General features: G+C 43.9%; 1 protein-coding gene across 1 annotated transcript in view; it reads right to left on the reverse strand.

Moving 5' to 3' along the window:
- LOC139379099 (ArfGAP with RhoGAP domain, ankyrin repeat and PH domain 2) overlaps positions 1-22,076 on the reverse strand; it is a 224,414-nt gene that overhangs the window by 181,954 nt on the left and 20,384 nt on the right. The window contains exons 4-7 of the mRNA XM_071121911.1: positions 21,889-21,965; positions 21,236-21,300; positions 16,879-17,280; positions 14,327-14,396 (exon numbers count right to left, since the gene is read on the reverse strand). Coding sequence (XP_070978012.1) covers positions 14,327-14,396; positions 16,879-17,280; positions 21,236-21,300; positions 21,889-21,965 — 614 coding nt within the window. The remainder of the gene's footprint in view (positions 1-14,326; positions 14,397-16,878; positions 17,281-21,235; positions 21,301-21,888; positions 21,966-22,076) is intronic.

Below are 22,076 nucleotides of genomic sequence, written 5' to 3' on the forward strand. Positions count from 1 at the left end.
CACTCATCCTTCTCTTCTCTTTCCTGTGTTGTTATCTCACTCATCCTTCTCTTCTCTTTCCTGTGTTGTTATCTCACTCATCCTTCTCTTTCCTTTCCTGTGTTGTTATCTCACTCATCCTTCTCTTCTCTTTCCTGTGTTGTTCTCTCACTCATCCTTCTCTTCTCTTTCCTGTGTTGTTATCTCACTCATCCTTCTCTTCTCTTTCCTGTGTTGTTATCTCACTCATCCTTCTCTTTTCTTTCCTGTGTTGTTATCTCACTCATCCTTCTCTTCTCTTTCCTGTGTTGTTATCTCACTCATCCTTCTCTTTCCTTTCCTGTGTTGTTATCTCACTCATCCTTCTCTTCTCTTTCCTGTGTTGTTCTCTCACTCATCCTTCTCTTCTCTTTCCTGTGTTGTTCTCTCACTTGTTCTTCTCTTTCCTGTGTTGTTCTCTCACTTGTTCTTGTTCTTACCCTTCTACACTTTTCAAGCCGTGTATTGTTTGGATAACGGGAGTGACTGTTGTCATGTGCATATGTATTTATGTTAAGGCGTGTGTGTGTGCGTGAATCATAGTGTGTGTGTGTGTGTGTCAGAATTTGTCACATGCTTCAGGAAAGCAATTAACACACCTCTACTACGGACCTGAAAGCCTTCAATGACAGAGTGTGCATGTGGCTGGACAGAAAAGCTCCTACAGCAAACACTCATTGTCAATCTGGTGCTTCAGACCAACCAACCAACACCCTGGAACATATCAGTGGAGTAATAGTGACACCAACTGGTGATACGATGGAACTGTGTGGAAATTTCTCTTGACAACAATTAGAAAATTAGATGCTGGAACTTCATTAGCCATGACTTCACTTTTAGGTCTTAAATGTGATTCTGTTAATTATATAAAATAAACAAACAAATGTAAGGTGTAAATAATTTTTGGGAAAAAGAGGGAGTAACACTACTTCATAAATAGGCTGTATACCACATACATTGATATACGTATTAATAAATAGACTGTATACAATGTACATTTATATATGTATTAATAAATAGACTGTATACCATGTACATTTATATATTCTAAAAACAGTTAAAAAACAAACGCTCAGATAAAGAGCAGTGAGGTGTTAGGAAGAGAGAGAGAGATTTTTGCATTAAGGGGCTTTGCAGTAACACACAGACAGCCAGACGGATCACTCATCCCCTTTGCCTCAACACACACACACACACACACACACACACACACACACACACACACACACACACACACACACACACACACACAATCCTAGCTTTGGGGCTAGCGCTTTCAAAAACTGACAGACAGGTTCACATGTGACATAAGATCGCCCCCCAAGGGTTCTGTTGAGGGCCCCGTTCGGCCCCTGGAGGCTCCTATATGTCTGAGAGTCAGAGGTTGACGAAATCTGACGAAAGGAGGTGATTGACACTTATCGTCGTCTAGGGAAACCCTCGGGGGGGACGGAGTGAGAAGTTGAGAACGCCACTCTCTCAACTCTCCCACGCCACTGATGATATCACACAGCCTGGAGACCATAGGGTGGTGATTACTTTAGTCTGGGAACATTGGAGAGCCTTAGAAATAGGTAGGGGGTGATGATGACAGAGGGGGATGAGAGAGATGGAAGGAGTGAAAGTAGGAAAAGTTGTGTAAAGTTGATAAAAGTTTCCCATAATGCATTGGGAGACTCCAAGGGTGTTTTTCCTTCTTCTTTCTTCCCTGCAACCAGAAACGTGTGGGAATCCTGAATATTTAGGAAAAGTCAGATGCAATAATTACAGAAATAACCCCACAGTGTCCCTAACACCACAGTGTCCCTAACTGCAGTGTCCCTAACCCCACAGTGTCCCTAACCGCAGTGTCCCTAACACCACAGTGTCCCTAACCCCACAGTGTCCCTAACCGCAGTGTCCCTAACCGCACAGTGTCCCTAACATCACAGTGTCCCTAACACCAGTGTCCCTAACCGCACAGTGTCCCTAACCGCAGTGTCCCTAACACCACAGTGTCCCTAACCCCACAGTGTCCCTAACCCCACAGTGTCCCTAACCGCACAGTGTCCCTAACCCCACAGTGTCCCTAACCCCACAGTGTCCCTAACCGCACAGTGTCCCTAACCGCACAGTGTCCCTAACACCGCAGTGTCCCTAACACCACAGTGTGCCTAACCCCACAGTGTCCCTAACCCCACAGTGTCCCTAACCCCACAGTGTCCCTAACAACACAGTGTCCCTAACACCACAGTGTCCCTAACCGCACAGTGTCCCTAACACCACAGTGTCCCTAACACCACAGTGTCCCTAACCGCACAGTGTCCCTAACCGCAGTGTCCATAACACCACAGTGTCCCTAACACCACAGTGTCCCTAACACCACAGTGTCCCTAACCCCACAGTGTCCCTAACAACACAATGTCCCTAACACCAGTGTCCCTAACCGCACAGTGTCCCTAACCCCACAGTGTCCCTAACCCCAGTGTCCCTAACCCCAGTGTCCCTAACCCCACAGTGTCCCTAACCGCAGTGTCCCTAACACAACAGTGTCCCTAACCCCACAGTGTCCCTAGCCCCACAGTGTCCCTAACCCCACAGTGTCCCTAACACCACAGTGTCCCTAACCCCACAGTGTCCCTAACCCCACAGTGTCCCTAACCCCACAGTGTCCGTAACTCCACAGTGTTGCCTAACCCCACAGTGTCCCTAACCGCAGTGTCCCTAACACCACAGTGTCCCTAACCCCAAACTCTTCAACGTTCCCCCTCAGCCTCGGACAAAAGTTGGCATTGAGGGAGTGCCAACATGCCTCGTGCCAATTTCATGTTACCCGGTCACTGACCCCCCCAACGTAGCGGTGTGAGGTAGGATCAGTCCCGACCAATCACAGACAGCAGAGCAGAGAGAGACTGAAGCGAACCTTTCACCCAGATTGTGATCCTGCTCTGCTCCTGAGGCAGTGACATCACATTCAATTTCCTACTTTAAAAAGTCGCAAAAACACTACTTATCCCCCTCCCCACACCGCCTTTAAATCAAATCAAATACAATTGTATTGGCCACGTACACATATTTAGCAGATGTTATGGCAGGAGTAGTGAAACGCTTGTGTTCCTAGCTCCAACAGTACAGTAGTATCTAAAACAATTCACAACAATACACACAAATCTAAATAGTAAAATAATGAATTAAGAAATACATAAATATTAGATCAAGCAATGTCGGAGTGGCATTGACACGCCCCTCCCTTACCACCCACCCGCCTACAACCAACACCCACTGTGATACTGAGGACAAAACACTGAGTTGCTTCCTCTCTCCTCCCCTCCCTCCCCTCCCTCGTACTGACTTACATTGCTGCGAGCGACCCATGTCCCAATAAATAAACCGACAAACGCAATGGAAAAATAGAGAGGGAGAACTGTAATTAGTAAGTGATTAACGAGTGGCATCAGGCAAGGTTTGCATTATTGATTGTGATGTTGGGCAAAGCTGCAACGCTGTCTGCCTGCCTGTCTGCCTGTCTGTCTGCCTGTCTGTCTGCCTGTCTGTCTGCCTGTCTGTCTGCCTGTCTGCCTGTCGAAAACGTGCGGGCCTAGCCCAGGGAGATGCACACTGAGGGCGCCGACAAACACCACACAGAGTCAGAAACACACACAGAGTCAGAAACACACAGAGAGTCAGAAACACACACAGAGTCAGAAACACACAGTCAGAAACACACACACAGAAACACACAGTCAGTAACACACACAGTCACACACACAGAGTCAGAAACACACACAGAGAAACACACAGTCAGAAAAGCACGTTGTCAGAAACACACACAGAGAAACACACACACACACAGTCAAACACACAAAGAGAAACACACACACACATTCAGAGAGATAGTCTCCCACTCTCAGTTATAAGTTGCCTGCTCTGATGAGGGTCTATGGCAAGATCAATAAGTTACAAACACAAATTCAGAAACACATTCTCTTTACACTACAAGTTAAGTCTGTTGAAAGTCTGATGCAAAGCCAACAAGGTAAAAAGACAAAAAGTTCAGTTAAACCACCACAATGAAAGAGAATCGAAACCTCACTCATCTATACACTAGCCTTAAACTTCGGTTCCGTCTACCGTGTGAATAGTCGAGCTCAGAGTCAATACGTTCTGTCTCCATAACAGTCCAAAAGCTGATGACAGTAAAAACAAGAGCTACAAAACTGCATAAACAATCTGATGTCAAAACCCCAAAAATGTGAAGGTTAAATTCCATTGTCGCTGTGTCTGTCTGTCTGTCTGTCTGTCTGTCTGTCTGTCTGTCTGTGTGTCTGTCTGTGTGTCTGTGTGTCTGTGTCTGTGTCTGTGTCTCTGTCAATTCAATTCAATTCAATTCAGGGGCTTTATTGGCATGGGAAACATGTGTTAACATTGCCAAAGCAAGTGAGGTAGATAATATATAAAGTGAATATATAAAGTGAAATAAACAATAAAAATTAACAGTAAACATTACACATACAGAAATTTCAAAACAATAAAGACATTACAAATGTCATATTATATATATACAGTGTTTAAACAATGTACAAATGGTTAAGGTATACTAGGGAAAATAAATTAGCATAAATATGGGTTGTTTTTACAATGGTGTTTGTTCTTCACTGGTTGCCCTTTTCTTGTGGCAACAGGTCACACATCTTGCTGCTGTGATGGCACACTGTGGAATTTCACCCAGTAGATATGGGAGTTTATCAAAATTGGATTTGTTTTCGAATTCTTTGTGGATCTGTGTAATCTGAGGGAAATATGTCTCTCTAGCAGCTCAGTTTCCACCTCATTTTGTGGGCAGTGTGCACATAGCCTGTCTTCTCTTGAGAGCCATGTCTGCCTACGGCGGCCTTTCTCAATAGCAAGGCTATGCTCACTGAGTCTGTACATAGTCAAAGATTTCCTTAATTTTGGGTCAGTCACAGTGGTCAGGTATTCTGCCGCTGTGACTCTCTGTGTAGGGCCAAATAGCATTCTAGTTTGCTCTGTTTTTTTGTAAATTCTTTCCAATGTGTCAAGTAATTATCTTTTTGTTTTCTCATGATTTGGTTGGTTCTAATTGTGCTGATGTCTTTGGGCTCTGTGGGGTGTGTTTGTGTTTGTGAACAGAGACCCAGGACCAGCTTGCTTAGGGGACTCTTCTCCAGGTTCATCTCTCTGTAGGTGATGGCTTTGTTATGGAAGGTCTCTGTCTCTGTCTCTGTCTGTCTCAGTCAGCCTGTCTGTCTGTCTGTCTGTCTGTCTGTCTGTCTGTCTGTCTGTCTCTGACTGTGGTCTGCCTGTCTGTCTGTCTGTCTCTCTCTGGTCTGTCTGTCTGTCCGTCTCTCTCTCTCTCTCTCTCTGTCTGTCTGTCACTGGTCTGTCTGTCTGTCTGTCTCTCTCTGGTCTGTCTGTCTGTATCTCTCTGGTCTGTCTGTCTGTCTGTCTGTCTGTCTCTGATCTGTATGTCTGTCTCTGGTCTGTCCTCCCTGCTCACTCTAAAGGTTTAGCTCTTCTTCACCTCCCTTGCTCCAGACAAGGCAGCACTAAGCGTAACCTAACATTTCATGCTGGAAGAGGAGAACAGACAGATAGATGAAGATAAGAGGAGGGAGAGAGAGAGAGAGAGAGAAAGAGAGAGCGAGAGAGAGAGAGCGAGAGAGAGAGAGAGAGAGAGAGAGAGAGAGAGAGAGAGAGAGAGAGAGAGAGAGGCAGAGAGGCTGAGGGAGAGAAGAGGGACGAAGCGAGAGAGACAGAGGGGGGGAGAAAGGGAGAGAGAGAGAGAGAGAGAGAGAGAGAGAGAGAGAGAGAGAGAGAGAGAGAGAGAGAGAGAGAGAGAGAGAGAGAGAGAGAGAGAGAGGGAGGGAGGGAGAGAGGGAGAGAGAGGGAGGGAGAGAGGGAGAGATCTGCCGAGGGAGGCAGTAAAGTGTCCTCTCCTCTTCCCTTCAGCAGCAGATGCTGTGCCAACGTCGATATGCTGCACTGTACAGCCAGGCACCAAGAGCCACTGGTACCCATTTAAGTGTGACAGAATGTCACTCTGTCCTTGCTCCCATTCTTTACAGTGCCATGTTAATGATAGTAGAGAAAAGGGGAACGGCATAGACCGGATGGGTTGGGATGTGTGTCTACTACATGGTCAAAAGTATGTGGACATGGACATTGTCTAACATCTCATTTCGAAATCATGGGCAATAGTATGGAGTTGGTCCCTTTTTGCTGCTATAACAGCCTCCACTCTTCTGGGAAGGCTTTCTCCTTCTGGGAAGGTGTTCGATGGGTTGAGGTCAGGCCTCTGTGCTGTATAGACCTCACTTTGTGCATGGGGGCATTGTCATGCTGAAACAGGAAAGGGCCGTCTCCTAGAATGTCCCTTCACTGGGACCTAGGTTCGGGACCTAGCCCGAACCATTAAAAACAGCCCCAGACCATTATTCCTCGTTCACCAAACTTTACAGTTGGCACTTTGAATTGGGGTAGTGATGTCGGCATCCGCCAAACCCAGATTCGTCTATCGAACTGCCAGATGGTGAAGCGTGATTCATCACTCCAGAGAATGAGTTTCCACTGCTCCAAAATGATGGCGAGATTTACACCACTCCAGCCGATACTTGGCATTGCGCATGGTGATCTTAAGCTTGTGTACAGCTGCTCGGCCAACGAAACCGATTTCATGAAGCTCCAGACGAACAGTTATTGTGCTGACGTTGCTTCCAAGAGGCAGTTTGGAACTCGGCAGTGAGTGTTAGGCATTTTTTGCACACTACGCGCTTCAGCACTCGGCGGTCCCGTTCTGTGAACTTGTGTGGCCTACCACTTCGTGTCTGAGCCATTGTTGCTCCTAAATGTTTCTACCTCACAATAACAGCACTTAGAGTTGACCGGGGCAGCTCTAGCAGGGCAGAAATTTGATGAACTGACTTGTTGAAGAGGTGGCATCCTATGACGGTGCTACGTTGAAAGTCACTGAGCTCTTCAGTAAGGCCATTCAAATGTAAATGTTTGTCTATGGAGATTGCATGGCTGTGTGCTCGATTTTGTACACATGTCAGCAATGGGTGTGGCTAAAATAGCCAAATCCATTCATTTGAAGGGGTGTCCACATACTTTAGTATATACAGTGCATTCAGAATGTATTCAGACCCCTTGACTTTTAAGTTGCAGCATTATTCTAAAATGTATTAAATTGTTTTTTCCCTCATCAATCTACACACCCCATAATACCCCATAATGACATCACAATACACCATAATGACATCACAAAACCCCATAATGACATCACAGTACCCCATAATGACAAAGCAAAAACAGGTTTTTAGAAATATTTCCAAATGTATAAAAAATAATAAAGGAAATACCACATTCACATAAGTATTCAGACCCTTTACTCAATACTTTGTTGAAGCACCTTTGGCAGCGATTACAGCCTCGAGTCTTCTTGGGTATGACGCTACAAGCTTGGCACACCTGTATTTGGGGAGTTTCTCTCTCAAGCTCTGTCTGGTTGGCTGTGGAGCATCACTGCTAGCCCTCTATAGGTTTTGTACCTAATGTTGCACATTTTGGGGAATTTTCTTAGGTGAAAACTATCCTTGGGAATTAACGGGAATATATGGGAATTAACGGGAATATATGGGAATTAATGGGAATATATGCAAATGAATATGAATACAATTAAAAATATAGATGTTTTTTTGCATTGGATATATTTACCATATCATATGGAGACAGACACATAAACATTTTATCTTATCATAAGTAGACAATTGCAAGTGATAAAATCCTTCCAATACAAAAAATAATAAAAAATATGTTACGAATTAAACTTTAATTAAATGAGTTGACTCTTCACATGGGATGATTTCACTGAACAACAAAAGAAAGGGAATATTGAATGATCTCCAATGATCCATCGCATCTCCCAAAAATGTTTTCAACATACATCTGTAAAATGATAGTCCAGAAACTAAAGCTTTGGTTGTCTTCCTCTCAGGCTTCCATGTCTTCTCCCTGGACCTCCTCAATGTCCACCTCTTGAACGTCAGACTCTGAGGCCTCATCTTCACTGTCACTTTCCAACCTTGTTGAGGATGGCTCGTTGTCAGGCTCAAAAAGCCTCAAATGTGCCCGGATGGACACCAATTTTTCAACCCTTGTATTGGTCAGCCTGTTGCGTGCTTTGGTGTGTGTGTTCCCAAACAAGGACCAGTTGCGCTCTGAAGCAGCTGATGTCGGTGGGATTTGGAGGATGATGGAGGCAACAGGGGAAAGAGCCTCAGATCCACAAAGTCCCTTCCACCAGGTGGCTGATGAGATATGTTGGCACGACTGCCATATTGCATCTCCATCCCAAAGCCCTTGCTTGGAAGTGTACTTCGCCAGACTGCCAAGAACCTTGCCCTCATCCAGGCCAAGGTGGCGAGACACGATAGTGATAACACCATGGGCCTTGTTGATTTCTGCACCAGACAGGCTGCTCTTGCCAGCATTCTTGGAGTCCAACATGTACGCTGTGGCATGTATGGGCTTCAGGCAGAAGTTTTCATGCTTTTTGATGTATTTCAGAACTGCAGTTTCCTCTGCTTGGAGAAACAGTGATGTGGACAGGGCAGTACAGATTTATTCTCTTACATCTGCAAGCAGAATCTAAACATTAGACAGGAGGGCATTGGCTCCCTCAATCCGAGCAATGGCTACTGCTATAGGTTTCAGGGGTTTCAGGCTGCTTACCACTCTCTCCCAAAATACATCATCCAGGAGGATCCTCTTCATGGGGCTGGACATATCGGCAGACTTTTGACATTTCTTGGAGAGATTCCTTCCGCTCCAGGAGACTGTCAAACATGATGACAACCCCCCCCCAACAGCTTCAATGTGGTGATCTCATTTATCTCACTTTGCTTGGTGAGGTAGATTGCTGCTATAACTTGATGACCCTTCACATACCTAACCATTTCCTTGGCTCTCGTGTAGAGTGTATCCATTGTTTTCAGTGCCATGATGTCCTTGAGGAGCAGATTCAATGCATGAGCAGCACAGCCAATGTGTGTGATGTGAGTGTAGGACTTCTCCACTTTAGACCAAGCAGCCTTCATGTTCGCAGCATTGTCTGTCACCAGCGCAAATACCTTCTGCGGTTCAAGGTCATTGATGACTCCCTTCAGCTCATCTGCAATGTAGAGACCGGTGTGTCAGTTGTCTCTTGTGTCTGTTCTCTTGTAGAATACTGGCTGAGGAGTGGAGATGATGTAGTTAATTATTCCTTGCCCACGAACATTCGACAACCCATCATAGTCTGCTTTCTCTATGATTTGCTTGACCTTCACTTGAATTCTGTTGAACTCTGCATCCAGCAAATGAGTAGATAAAGCATGTCTGGTTGGAGGGGTGTATGCTGTGTGAAGAACATGCCAAAATCTCTTCCAAAACACATTGCCTGTGAGCATCAGAGGTGAACCAGTTGCATACACAGCTCGAGCAAGACAATCATCAGCATTACTCTGACTATATTCCTCCATCGAGTCAAATACACTTCTGATTCCAGAAGCACCATGAGATGTTGCTATCGATAAGGTGTCTGATTCATCATTTTCACCTTGAATAGAAGTAGAGAGACTTTTGTCAGAGGTTGCGTAATCTTGACTATACTTGAGACGCAGATGTCTCAAGTAGACACCTGGAAATGCAAATGCGCTACGCTAAATGCTAAATGTACTCGTTACAACTCAAACCTTGATCAAAATTCACAAGCAGGGTATTGAATTAAAGCTACACTCGTTGTGAACCTAGCCAGCAAGTCAGATTTTTAAAATGCTTTTCGGCGAAAGCATGAGAAGGTATTATCTGATAGCATGCACCACCTGAAAATGCCTGAATGCGACGTAAACAAAGACTCTGCTTATCCGACGCAGCACAAAACGCAGAAATAAAATATAAAACATTCATTACCTTTGACGAGCTTCTTTCTTGGCACTCCTATATGCCCCATAAACATCACTATTGGGTCTTTTTTTCGTTTAAATCGGTCCATATATACCCAAAATAGCTTTGTATGGAAGCTGTGTCATTCAGAAAAAAACATCGTTTTTAAACGCTGCGTAATTTTTTTAAATTAAAAAAGTCGACGATAAACTTTCACAAAACACTTCGAAATCCTTTTGTAATCCAACTTTAGGTATTAGTAAACGTTTATAATCTATCAAAATGATTACAGGGCGATGTATATTCAATAGCTCCTCGTTTGCAAATCAATGGCTGCCCATGTCTACATTAACAACATCCGGGTGAAGACTGGAAGAAACGGATGCCAGATAGATGGATTTTCCAACAATTAATTCAATTGAAAATGACGACAATGGCGACATCGTGTGGAATTTGTATGAATTGCATGCAGGTCGATATTAAATTTTGTCCTCTTTTAACAACTCGTGGAAGTGACTTATGGAAATTATTTTTAGCTTTCAGAGAGCAGTTTTTCTTGCGTTTTTCAATGAAACACACAATCTGTTATAGTCACAGCCGTGATTTAACCAGTTTTAGAAACTTCAGAGTGTTTTCTATCCACACATACTAATCATATGCATATACTATATTCCTGGCATGAGTAGCAGGACGCTGAAAAGTTGCGCGATTTTTAACAGAATGTTCGAAAAAGGAAGGGGTAGACTTAAGAGGATTTATTAATGTGAGCACTGAGGGAACTTTATGCACTTGGCCAGATGATTCTGCATCTTTGTTGCATTCTTTACATATGATTTGGCACAGTATTTGCAAATGTACACAGCTTTTCCTTCTACATTAGCTGCAGTGAAATGTCTCCACACATCAGGTGGCATTTTCCTGTAAAGATTTTTTTTTTTAATTGTACAAAAAAATTTAAATACAATTCCAAGTACAAATTAATATTTAGATTTCAAAAAACTCCTTTGTAAAATAAATGTTTTAACTTGAAACATGTATACAAACATGTCCGTAGAGCTCCAAGACATGTATTGAAACAGGTGAATTAACACTCCTCAGTGTGTAGGCTCAAGCCAGCTAAAACCCACATGGTAGCAAAAACTAACTAGCAGAAAGTTAGAAATGATTTAAACACACTTTGCTGTAGGCTACTATTACTAGTTAACAAAATAAAATGCATGTCATATAAAATATCTTCACCCCTCCCAGTATTGTAATCTAAACTTACCAGAAATGTGATGGAAGAATGCACTGTGCTTGCAGAGGGTTGCAATTCCATTGAATTGGGGATAGTTTAACCAAAAAATGCCACAAGACCTAGAATTAACTTATGTGTATCCCACAAAAAAAGGTTCACTGTTATAAGCCAACTTTTTTGAATAATTGAAGCAAAATTCCCCAAATTCCCAGGCTTAACTTCCCATGGAAAATGTCCAGAAATTTACTGGAAAGTTTTTGAATCATTGCAACCCTAGTCACTGCACAGCGATTTCCGGGTCTCTCCAAATACGTTTGATCGGTTCAAGTCCGGGTTCTGGCTGGGCCAATCAAGGACATTCACAGACTTGTCCCGAAGCCACACCTGCGTTGTCTTGGCTGTGCGCTTAGGGTCGTTGTCCTGTTGGAAGGTGAACCTTCTTGGTTTCATCAGACCAGATAATTGTGTTTCTCATGGTCTGGGAGTCTTTAGGTGACATTTGGCAAACTCCAAGCAGGCTGTCATGTGCCTTTTACTGAGGAGTGGCTTCCGTCCGGCCACTCTACGGTAAAGGCATGATTGGTGGAATGCTGCAGAGATGGTTGTCCTTCTGGAAGGTTCTCCCATCTCCACAGAGGAACTCTGGAGCTCTGTCAGAGTGACCATCGGGTTCTTGGTCACCTCCCTGACCAAGGTCCTTCTTCCCGATTGCTCAGTTTGGCCGGGCGGCCAGCTCTAGGAAGAGTCTTGGTGGTTCCAAACTTCCTCCATTTAAGAATGATGGAGACCACTGTGTCCTTGGGGACTTTCAATGCTGCAGACACTTTTTGGTACTCTTCCAGAGATCTGTGCCCTGACACAATCCTGTCTTGGAGCTCTACAGACAATTCCTTCGACCTCATGGCTTGGTTTTTGCGCTGAAACCTTTTATAGACAGGTGTGTCTTTTCAAATCATGTCCAATCAATTGAATTTACCACAGGTGGACTCCAATCAAGTTGTAGAAACAGGATGGAAACAGGATGCACCTGAGCTCAATTTCGAGTCTCATTGCAAAGGGTCTGAATACTTTTGTAAATAAGGTATTTCTGTGTTTTCTTCTTAATACCTTCTTTTTTTAAATCCATTTTAGAATAAGGCTGTGAAGTAACAAAATGTGGAAAAAGTCAAGGGGTCTGAGTACTTTCAGAATGCACTGTGCACTTTCCTAATGCAATGGTTGGGTGGATGGATCAGAGGGTTGGATGGATTAGAGGGGTGGATGGATCAGAGGGTGGATGGATCAGAGGGGTGGATGGATTAGAGGGGTGGATGGATCACAGGGTTGGATGGATTATAGGGGTGGATGGATCAGAGGGTGGATGGATTAGAGGGTGGATGGATTAGAGGGGTGGATGGATCAGAGGGTGGGTGGATCAGAGGGTGGATGGATCAGAGGGTGGATGGATCAGAGGGTGGATGGATCAGAGGGTTTTGTGGATCAGAGGGTGGATGGATCAGAGGATTGGAAGGATCAGAGGGGTGGATGGATCAGAGGGGTGGATGGATCAGAGGGTTGGATGGATTAGAGGGGTGGATGTGTGGGTGGATGGATCAGAGGATTGGGTGGATCAGAGGGGTGGATGGATTAGAGGGGTGGATGTGTGGGTGGATGTATTAGAGGGGTGGATGGATTAGAGGGGTGGATGTGTGGGTGGATGTATTAGAGGGGTGGATGTGTGGGTGGATGTATTAGAGGGGTGGATGTGTGGGTGGATGTATTAAAGGGGTGGATGGATTAGAGGGGTGGATGTATTAAAGGGGTGGATGTATTAGAGGGGTGGATGTATTAGAGGGTGGATGTGTGGGTGGATGTATTAGAGGGGTGGATGTGTGGGTGGATGTATTAGAGGGGTGGATGGATGAGAGGGGTGGATGGATCAGAGGGGTGGATGGATCAGAGGGGTGGATGGATTAGAGGGGTGGATGTGTGGGTGGATGTATTAGAGGGGTGGATGGATTAGAGGGGTGGATGTGTGGGTGGATGTATTAGAGGGGTGGATGTGTGGGTGGATGTATTAGAGGGGTGGATGTGTGGGTGGATGTATTAAAGGGGTGGATGGATTAGAGGGGTGGATGTATTAAAGGGGTGGATGTATTAGAGGGGTGGATGTATTAGAGGGTGGATGTGTGGGTGGATGTATTAGAGGGGTGGATGTGTGGGTGGATGTATTAGAGGGGTGGATGTGTGGGTGGATGTATTAGAGGGGTGGATGTGTGGGTGGATGTATTAGAGGGGTGGATGTGTGGGTGGATGTATTAGAGGGGTGGATGTGTGGGTGGATGTATTAGAGGGGTGGATGTGTGGGTGGATGTATTAGAGGGGTGGATGTGTGGGTGGATGTATTAGAGGGGTGGATGTGTGGGTGGATGTATTAGAGGGGTGGATGTGTGGGTGGATGTATTAGAGGGGTGGATGTGTGGGTGGATGTATTAGAGGGGTGGATGGATCAGAGGGGTGGATGGATTAGAGGGGTGGATGTGTGGGTGGATGGATCAGAGGGGTGGATGGATCTGAGGGGTGGATGGATTAGAGGGGTGGATGTATTAGAGGGGTGGATGTGTGGGTGGATGTATTAGAGGGGTGGATGTATTAGAGGGGTGGATGGGCTGTATTTGTCTTTGGACAGTGACTTGTCTTTCTTTGTTTTCCTTCAGCATGTTGGGTGTGAAATTATACATTTTACTATGATGTTAGTCCAGACTGTCAGATTTATTTGAGGGTATTTTCATCCTTATCAGGTGAACTGTTTAGAAATGAAGCACTTTTTGAACATAGTTTCTCCCCCCATTTTACACCACAGCGCCAAAACAAACAAAACATGTATTACTGTCCAAATACATTTGGACCTCATTGTAGGTACTGTACCTACTATCGTAGTGGTACAGAATACCTTTCTTTCAGATAATTGAAGATGTGATGTGTGGAGGTGTGTGTGTAGGAGGAAGTTATGAACGTGTGTGGTTGATTAGAAGACATGCCTGTTAGTGTGGTAGTGGTAGCGTGCAAAAAGTTAGAGGTGAAAGCACTTGGTGTGTGTGTGTGTGTGTGTGTGTGTGTGTGTGCGTGCGTGCGTGCGTGCGTGTGCGAGCGTGCGTGTGTGTGACTGACCTTATCATTGTTGTAATAAGAGAGATTCTCTCCATCAAACTTCACCCATCTTCTCTGAAAGACACACTTTCTGAAAGTGAAAGAAGGAAAGTTGAAGAGCTGAAAGTAGTATGAATGTAAACAAAACACATTTTTAAAATGAAAAGTGTTGCTATGAACTACCACAGAACAGCATCTCCACCCAACCACAAGACAAGTTAAATCAAGTTCATTCTGTACAGTAGAATAGTATCATACACAAGCCTGCCATATGGTACTGTAAAATAGGGTGTGGGTTATGCTGTTAAAATAAATGAATATTCAACATCTCAAACTAAGGCAGGTTGACAACTCTATGCTAATCGTGTGGTTTCAGAAGAAGGGCACCAAACAAAAAAAGGGAAGTGACAGATTTTTTTTTGTTGCTAGAGGAACTATGAAAGCATAAACAAGCAGAGAAATATAAATATATAGTAAAGAAACCGCTGGCTTGCTCTGAGGTTGTGAAAACTAAAATAAGGTTTGGTTTCTCACACCTAAACAGAAGAGAACAGAAACAAGAAGCTCTGTTAACCCACTTAAGGATTCTGGGTAGTCCTTGGTCGAGTTCCTGCACGACTACATTGCAGACGCATACCAGATCTTACAACGCCTGGGTATTTTAAAAAAGGTACACTATGCAGAAAATCGCTAACTCCATTTCCTGGTTGCTAAAATTCTAATAGTTAATAATAATTTCAGTTTATGTGACAAAACAAGCACGTATAGTGTAGAGATTTATTTATACATCTAAAGCGCTCTGAAATATATTATAAATAATAAAAAATATTGTACTTTCAGCTTTTTGAAGCTGGTGTACAAAACCGAAAGATGTAAAAACGAAAACCAAGTCTGCCTCAGGCAGTGTTAGTGTAACCTTTGACCTCTGCCAAAAGGTCTGGGCATTAATGGCACAGGTGGTGTGCTTGTATAACTGCAAGGGTTGCTGGTTTAAACACTGGTCTGGTGGCTAATAGCTCAAATCAGTTTTGAACTAACTATCAAAGTATGCTAGAATTTACCATGGATAGTCAAAAGTAATTTTCTGTCGTTTTCAGAAGGTGAAAAATTCAATTCATTGTGATATTCTTACATTTAACCAATAAGGCACGAGGGGGTGTGGCATATGGCCAATATACAACGGCTAAGGGCTGTTCTTAAGCACGACGCAACACGGAGTGCCTGGACACAGCCCTTAGCCGTGGTATATTGGCCAAATACTACAAAGTTAATGACCTTTGAAGTGTACCTCAGCCATATAGACACAACAAAAAGATCCCCCTCGTACACTAGGGCCACATCCTACATGTTCCTTATACAGCTTGTAAATCCTACACATTTATATACATACCCCCATTAGGGGCATTAGCCCCTCCCCCCACACCTAGTGCTGAACCACTGGTGTTGGTTTTGAACTGATGTAGCTAGCTGGGTATGTTTTGTGGGAAAATGTAGGACTGGCATTTGGACGTGAGCTAGCTATCGTTATCTAGCTTCTGTGTCGAGCCGTTGTTGTCAGCTGTTTTCATCTGGCTCTAACTAGCTGGTGGCTGAAGTTATTTATGTAACAAACCTTCCATAAAAAAAAATATATATAGCTTGCTACCTTTCTTTGCCTGTTTTCGGTAGCTAATTAGATAGCTTTCAGCTGACTGGTGTTAGCTAGCTAGCTAGCTAGCTACAGAGGCTAGCTGCTGGACTTTGGACAAGAAATATTAGCTAGATAACATTAGCTAGCTAATCAAAAAATATTTTTGAATGTATTATCCTCAGCTTGAATACCGACATACAGCTAGCTAGCAACAGTAGCCTAGATTTGTTCTCAGCCACTTCTTACAACTGGCAGGATGTGGCAGCTGTGTTGATGCCGAGCAACCGAGTTGACCCAGTTAGAGCTCTGAGATTCAGCTGAAAAGATGTCAGAAATGCTACAAAAAGGTAGCACATTATTGAGACGGAAATGTGCATGTGAGAGCGATTAATTTCTTAAAAACGGTTGCACCTACAAACTTAGTCACTTTTTTTTTCTTTTTTTTCTCCACTTTTAGTTCATTTCGTAAATATTTTCTTAACTCAATTTCTTGAACTGCATTGCTGGTGAAGGGCTTGTAAGTAAGCATTTCACGGTAAGGTCTACACATGTTGTGCGCATGTGACAAATACAATTTGATTTGAATCCAAAATGTTTTAAATCCAAAAGGTTACTGAAATGGACACTATAGTTTAGTTTTTAATCCGACATGTAGAATTTGAGCTAGGTAAACGCAGAAAACTCAATTGCTAACGACCCTGTTAAAAATCCGGTATGTCGTTCTCTGTAACAGCCGGACGGCACATGACGATAGGCAAGGAGTGTGTTGTGTACCTCCAATCAATTTGATTTGTGAATTTTCACCGACATTAGTGTGATACTGGCTCATATATGATGGTAGGTCAATTTCAATGTAACACTGAGCTTCAACTAATGCATACCATAATAGAATAGTATAATAGAATACTACTATGTGATGTTCTATTTCATCCTGTGGTCTTACCCTTGCGGTGAGAGCTTGTCCAGCCACCCCATCTTGAGTTTGGTCTTAAGGGCCCCGTAGAAGCAGGCGTAGGGGGAGATATTATCCGCGTGGTCCGCGGGTAACACGGGTAACGTATTCTTCACTAGACCACCCAGCGTGTCAAAGGGCTCCGAGTAGAGGTCACACACCACCATTGTCATGGGAACGACCTGGGAGAGGGCGGGGCCGGGCAGGGAGCCGGAGAGGAGGGGCTCCGGGGTCGCCGTAGCAGCGTTAGGCCAAGCATGATTGGATAGTTCCCAACTGGTGGTGCACTCCTCCACTATAGAGTAGTCATCTTCATAGAGGTTGTGGACCGTTGAAGTAGGTGGAGGGACCTGTGTCTTGTTCCTGGACTCCTTGATCTTACCATGCTTCTTTCTGTGGGATAGGGTGACGTTGAGTTGAATTTAATATATCAATCAAACAATACATATATATCAGTCATCAGTCTGGACATTTTGAGCCTGTAATTGAACCCACAAATGATGATGCTCCAGATACTCAACTTGTCTAGTCTAAAGAAGGCCAGATTTATTGCTTCTTTAATCAAAAAACAGTTTTCAGCTGCGCTAACATCATTTTAAAATGATGAACTTGGATTAGCTAACACAACGTGCCATTGGAACATAGGAGTGATGGTTGCTGATAATGGGCCTCTGTACGCAAGATTTTCCATTAAAAAAATCTACGGGATCGATATGACAACAGCCAGTGAAAGTGCAGGGCGCCAAATTCAAAACAACAGAAATCTCATAATTAAAATTCCTCAAACATACAGTGCCTTGCGAAAGTATTCGGCCCCCTTGAACTTTGCGACCTTTTGCCACATTTCAGGCTTCAAACATGAAGATATAAAACTGTATTTTTTTGAGAAGAATCAACAACAAGTGGGACACAATCATGAAGTGGAACGACATTTATTGGATATTTCAAACTTTTTTAACAAATCAAAAACTGAAAAATTGGCCGTGCAAAATTATTCAGCCCCTTTACTTTCAGTGCAGCAAACTCTCTCCAGAAGTTCAGTGAGGATCTCTGAATGATCCAATGTTGACCTAAATGACTAATGATGATAAATACAATCCACATGTGTGTAATCAAGTCTCCGTATAAATGCACCTGCACTGTGATAGTCTCAGAGGTCCGTTAAAAGCGCAGAGAGCATCATGAAGAACAAGGAACACACCAGGCAGGTCCGAGATACTGTTGTGAAGAAGTTTAAAGCCGGATTTGGATACAAAAAGATTTACCAAGCTTTAAACATCCCAAGGAGCACTGTGCAAGCGATAATATTGAAATGGAAGGAGTATCAGATCACTGCAAATCTACCAAGACCTCCCTCTAAACTTTCAGCTCATACAAGGAGAAGACTGATCAGAGATGCAGCCAAGAGGCCCATGATCACTCTGGATGAACTGCAGAGATCTACAGCTGAGGTGGGAGACTCTGTCCATAGGAAGACTGATCAGAGATGCAGCCAAGAGGCCCATGATCACTCTGGATGAACTGCAGAGATCTACAGCTGAGGTGGGAGACTCTGTCCATAGGACAACAATCAGTCGTATATTGCACAAATCTGGCCTTTATGAAAGAGTGGCAAGAAGAAAGCCATTTCTTAAAGATATCCATAAAAAGTGTTGTTTAAAGTTTGCCACAAGCCACCTGGGAGACACACCAAACATGTGGAAGAAGGTGCTCTGGTCAGATGAAACCAAAATTGAACTTTTTGGCAACAATGCAAAACGTTCTGTTTGGCGTAAAAGCAACACAGCTGAACACACCATCCCCACTGTCAAACATGGTGGTGGCAGCATCATGGTTTGGGCCTGCTTTTCTTCAGCAGGGACAGGGAAGATGGTTAAAATTGATGGGAAGATGGATGGAGCCAAATACAGGACCATTCTGGAAGAAAACCTGATGGAGTCTGCAAAAGACCTGAGACTGGGACGGAGATTTGTCTTCCAACAAGACAATGATCCAAAACATAAAGCAAAATCTACAATGGAATGGTTCAAAAATAAACATATCCAAGTGTTAGAATGGCCAAGTCCAGACCTGAATCCAATCGAGAATCTGTGGAAAGAACTGAAAACTGCTGTTCACAAATGCTCTCCATCCAACCTCACTGAGCTCGAGCTGTTTAGCAAGGAGGAATGGGAAAAAAATTCAGTCTCTCGATGTGCAAAACTGATAGAGACATACCCCAAGCGACTTACAGCTGTAATCGCAGCAAAAGGTGGCGCTGGGGGCTGAATAATTTTGCACGCCCAATTTTTCAGTTTTATATTTGTTAAAAAAGTTTGAAATATCCAATAAATGTCGTTCCACTTCATGATTGTGTCCCACTTGTTGTTGATTCTTCACAAAAAAATACAGTTTTATATCTTTATGTTTGAAGCCTGAAATGTGTCAAAAGGTTGCAAAGTTCAAGGGGGCCGAATACTTTCGCAAGGCACTGTATATATATATATATATATATACACTGCTCAAAATAACACATCCTAGATCTGAATGAATGAAATATTCTTATTAAATACTTTTTTCTGTACATAGTTGAATGTGCTGACAACAAAATCACACAAAAAAGTATTAATGTAAATCAAATATATCAACCCATGGAGGTCTGGATTTGGAGTCACACTCAAAATTTAAGTGGAAAACCACACTACATGCGGATCCAACTTTGATGTAATGTCCTTAAAACAAGTCAAAATGAGGCTCAGTAGTGTGTGTGGCCTCCACGTGGCTGTATGACCTCCCTACAACGCCTGGGCATGCTCCTGATGAGGTGGCGGAGGGTCTCCTGAGGGATCTCCTCCCAGACCTGGACTAAAGCATCCGCCAACTCCTAGACAGTCTGTGGTGCAATGTGGCGTTGGTGGATGGAGCGAGACATGATGTCCCAGAAGTGCTCAATTGGATTCAGGTCTGGGGAACGGGCGGGCCAGTCCATAGCATCAATGCCTTCCTCTTGCAGGAACTGCTGACACACACATGAGGTCAAGCATTGTCTTGCATTAGGAGGAACCCAGGGCCAACCACACCAGCATATGGTCTCACAAGGGGTCTGAGGATCTCATCTCGGTACCTAATGGCAGTCAGGCTACCTCTGGCGAGCACATGGAGGGCTGTGCGGCCCCCAAACGAAATGCCACCGCACACCATGACTGACCCACCGCCAAACCGGCCATGCTGGAGGATGTTGCAGGCAGCAGAACGTTCTCCACGGCATCTCCAGACTCTGTCACGTCTGTCACATGTGCTCAGTGTGAACCTGCTTTCATCTGTGAAGAGCACAGGGCGCCAGTGGCGAATTTGCCAATCTTGGTGTTCTCTGGCAAATGCCAAACGTCCTGCACGGTGTTGGGCTGTAAGCACAACCCCCACCTGTGGACGTCGGGCCCTCATACCACCCTCATGGAGTCTGTTTCTGACCGTTTGAGCAGACACATGCACATTTGTGGCCTGCTGGAGGTCCTTTTGCAGGGCTCTGGCAGTGCTCCTCCTGCTCATCCTTGCACAAAGGCGGAGGTAGCGGTCCTGCTGCTGGGTTGTTGCCCTTCTACGGCCTCCTCCACATCTCCTGATGTACTGGCCTGTCTCCTGGTAGCGCCTCCATGCTCTGGACACTATGCTGACAGACACAGCAAACCTTCTTGCCACAGCTCGCATTGATGTGCCATCCTGGATGAGCTGCACTACCTGAGCCACTTTTGTGGGTTGTAGACTCCACCTCATGCTACCACTAGAGTGAAAGCACCGCCAGCATTCAAAAGTGACCAAAACATCAGCCAGGAAGCATAGGAACTGAGAAGTGGTCTGTGGTTGCCACCTGCAGAACCACTCCTTTATTGGGGGTGTCTTGCTAATTGCCTATAATTTCCACCTGTTGTCTAATCCATTTTGCACAACAGCATGTGAAATATATTGTCAATCAGTGTTTCTTCCTAAGTGGACAGTTTGATTTCACAGAAGTGTGATTGACTTGGAGTTACATTGTGTTGTTTAAGTGTTCCCTTTATTTTTTTGAGCAGTGTATATATATATATATATATATATATCAAATCAATCAATATTTATCAATCAACAATATTTGTGTAAAGCTTTTTACAAATGTTACTTGTGTTACATTTGTGTAATACTTTCGCGTTTGTAAAAATGTAATTACAATTTTGGTTTTTGCAATACTGTAGAGGGTTTAACAACCATACCAATTTCAGTAGATAAACGCCTTCCTCTTTTGAAATACTGTTAGACTATTTGTGGCCTAAGCAAAGGTAGTCTTTACTGTTATAGGGGCAACTACTGTGTATCGGAGTGGCCCTCATCTCACCTCGGCTTCTTCTGCTTGACATTCTCTTTGATTTCTTTCTTGAACAGTTCTTTAGTACCCTGGTCCTGAGACAGAATAACACAGATTAGTCATAAAGTCACACAAGGGCACTTTCAAAACAGTTGTTTTGTTAGACTGATAGCATAGCGACTAGGTTAGCTTAGCGGCTAGGCTAGCAGGTGACATTACTATTAACCTCAGAGGCTGATTGAGCCTCAAGTTTACACTCAATTTGCTCAAGTTTACTCTCAATTTGCAGTGAAAGAAGAGACAGGGGGAAGTGGATGTGTGTGGGCAGACATATAGAAAATAGAACTGGATAGTGAGTTTCTCTATTAGCTTCTTAGCTACTTCCACATAATCTCAAAACAGTGAACATGTCAAGATTCTGAGAATATGTACTCTGTGAAAGGGGTAACAATAAACACATATCAAAGGAATGAAGGATATGACAGGTGGGGTGGGGCCGCAAGTGGGGCCTACCAGGCTCTGATCAGCCTCCCCGTGACCAAATCTCTCTGGAGATCGTGTTATCATTGCCTGGCTGTAAATAATGTTCTTACATTGAATGTAATCTATACAACTGTAGGTCTAAGTGCTTAATAGTAGCGCACCTATTTGGTTTCATATCCAACTTCAGTTTTTCACCTTACCAGTATGTTCTCTGGGTTGTTGTATAGGAATGTTTCTCCATAAGGAACAATGGGAGACAACGTTCTTTGCAGTGGGGCTAGAGTAGAGAGAAGGACACACATAAAACATCATTAGCTCTCACAGACAAATGCTCATGGTAGAGGTCTACATGCTGTTGTTGAGGTCTACATACTGTTGTTGCACCACA

Source organism: Oncorhynchus clarkii, chromosome 21 (assembly GCF_045791955.1).
Source record: "Oncorhynchus clarkii lewisi isolate Uvic-CL-2024 chromosome 21, UVic_Ocla_1.0, whole genome shotgun sequence".
Lineage (NCBI taxonomy): Eukaryota > Metazoa > Chordata > Actinopteri > Salmoniformes > Salmonidae > Oncorhynchus > Oncorhynchus clarkii.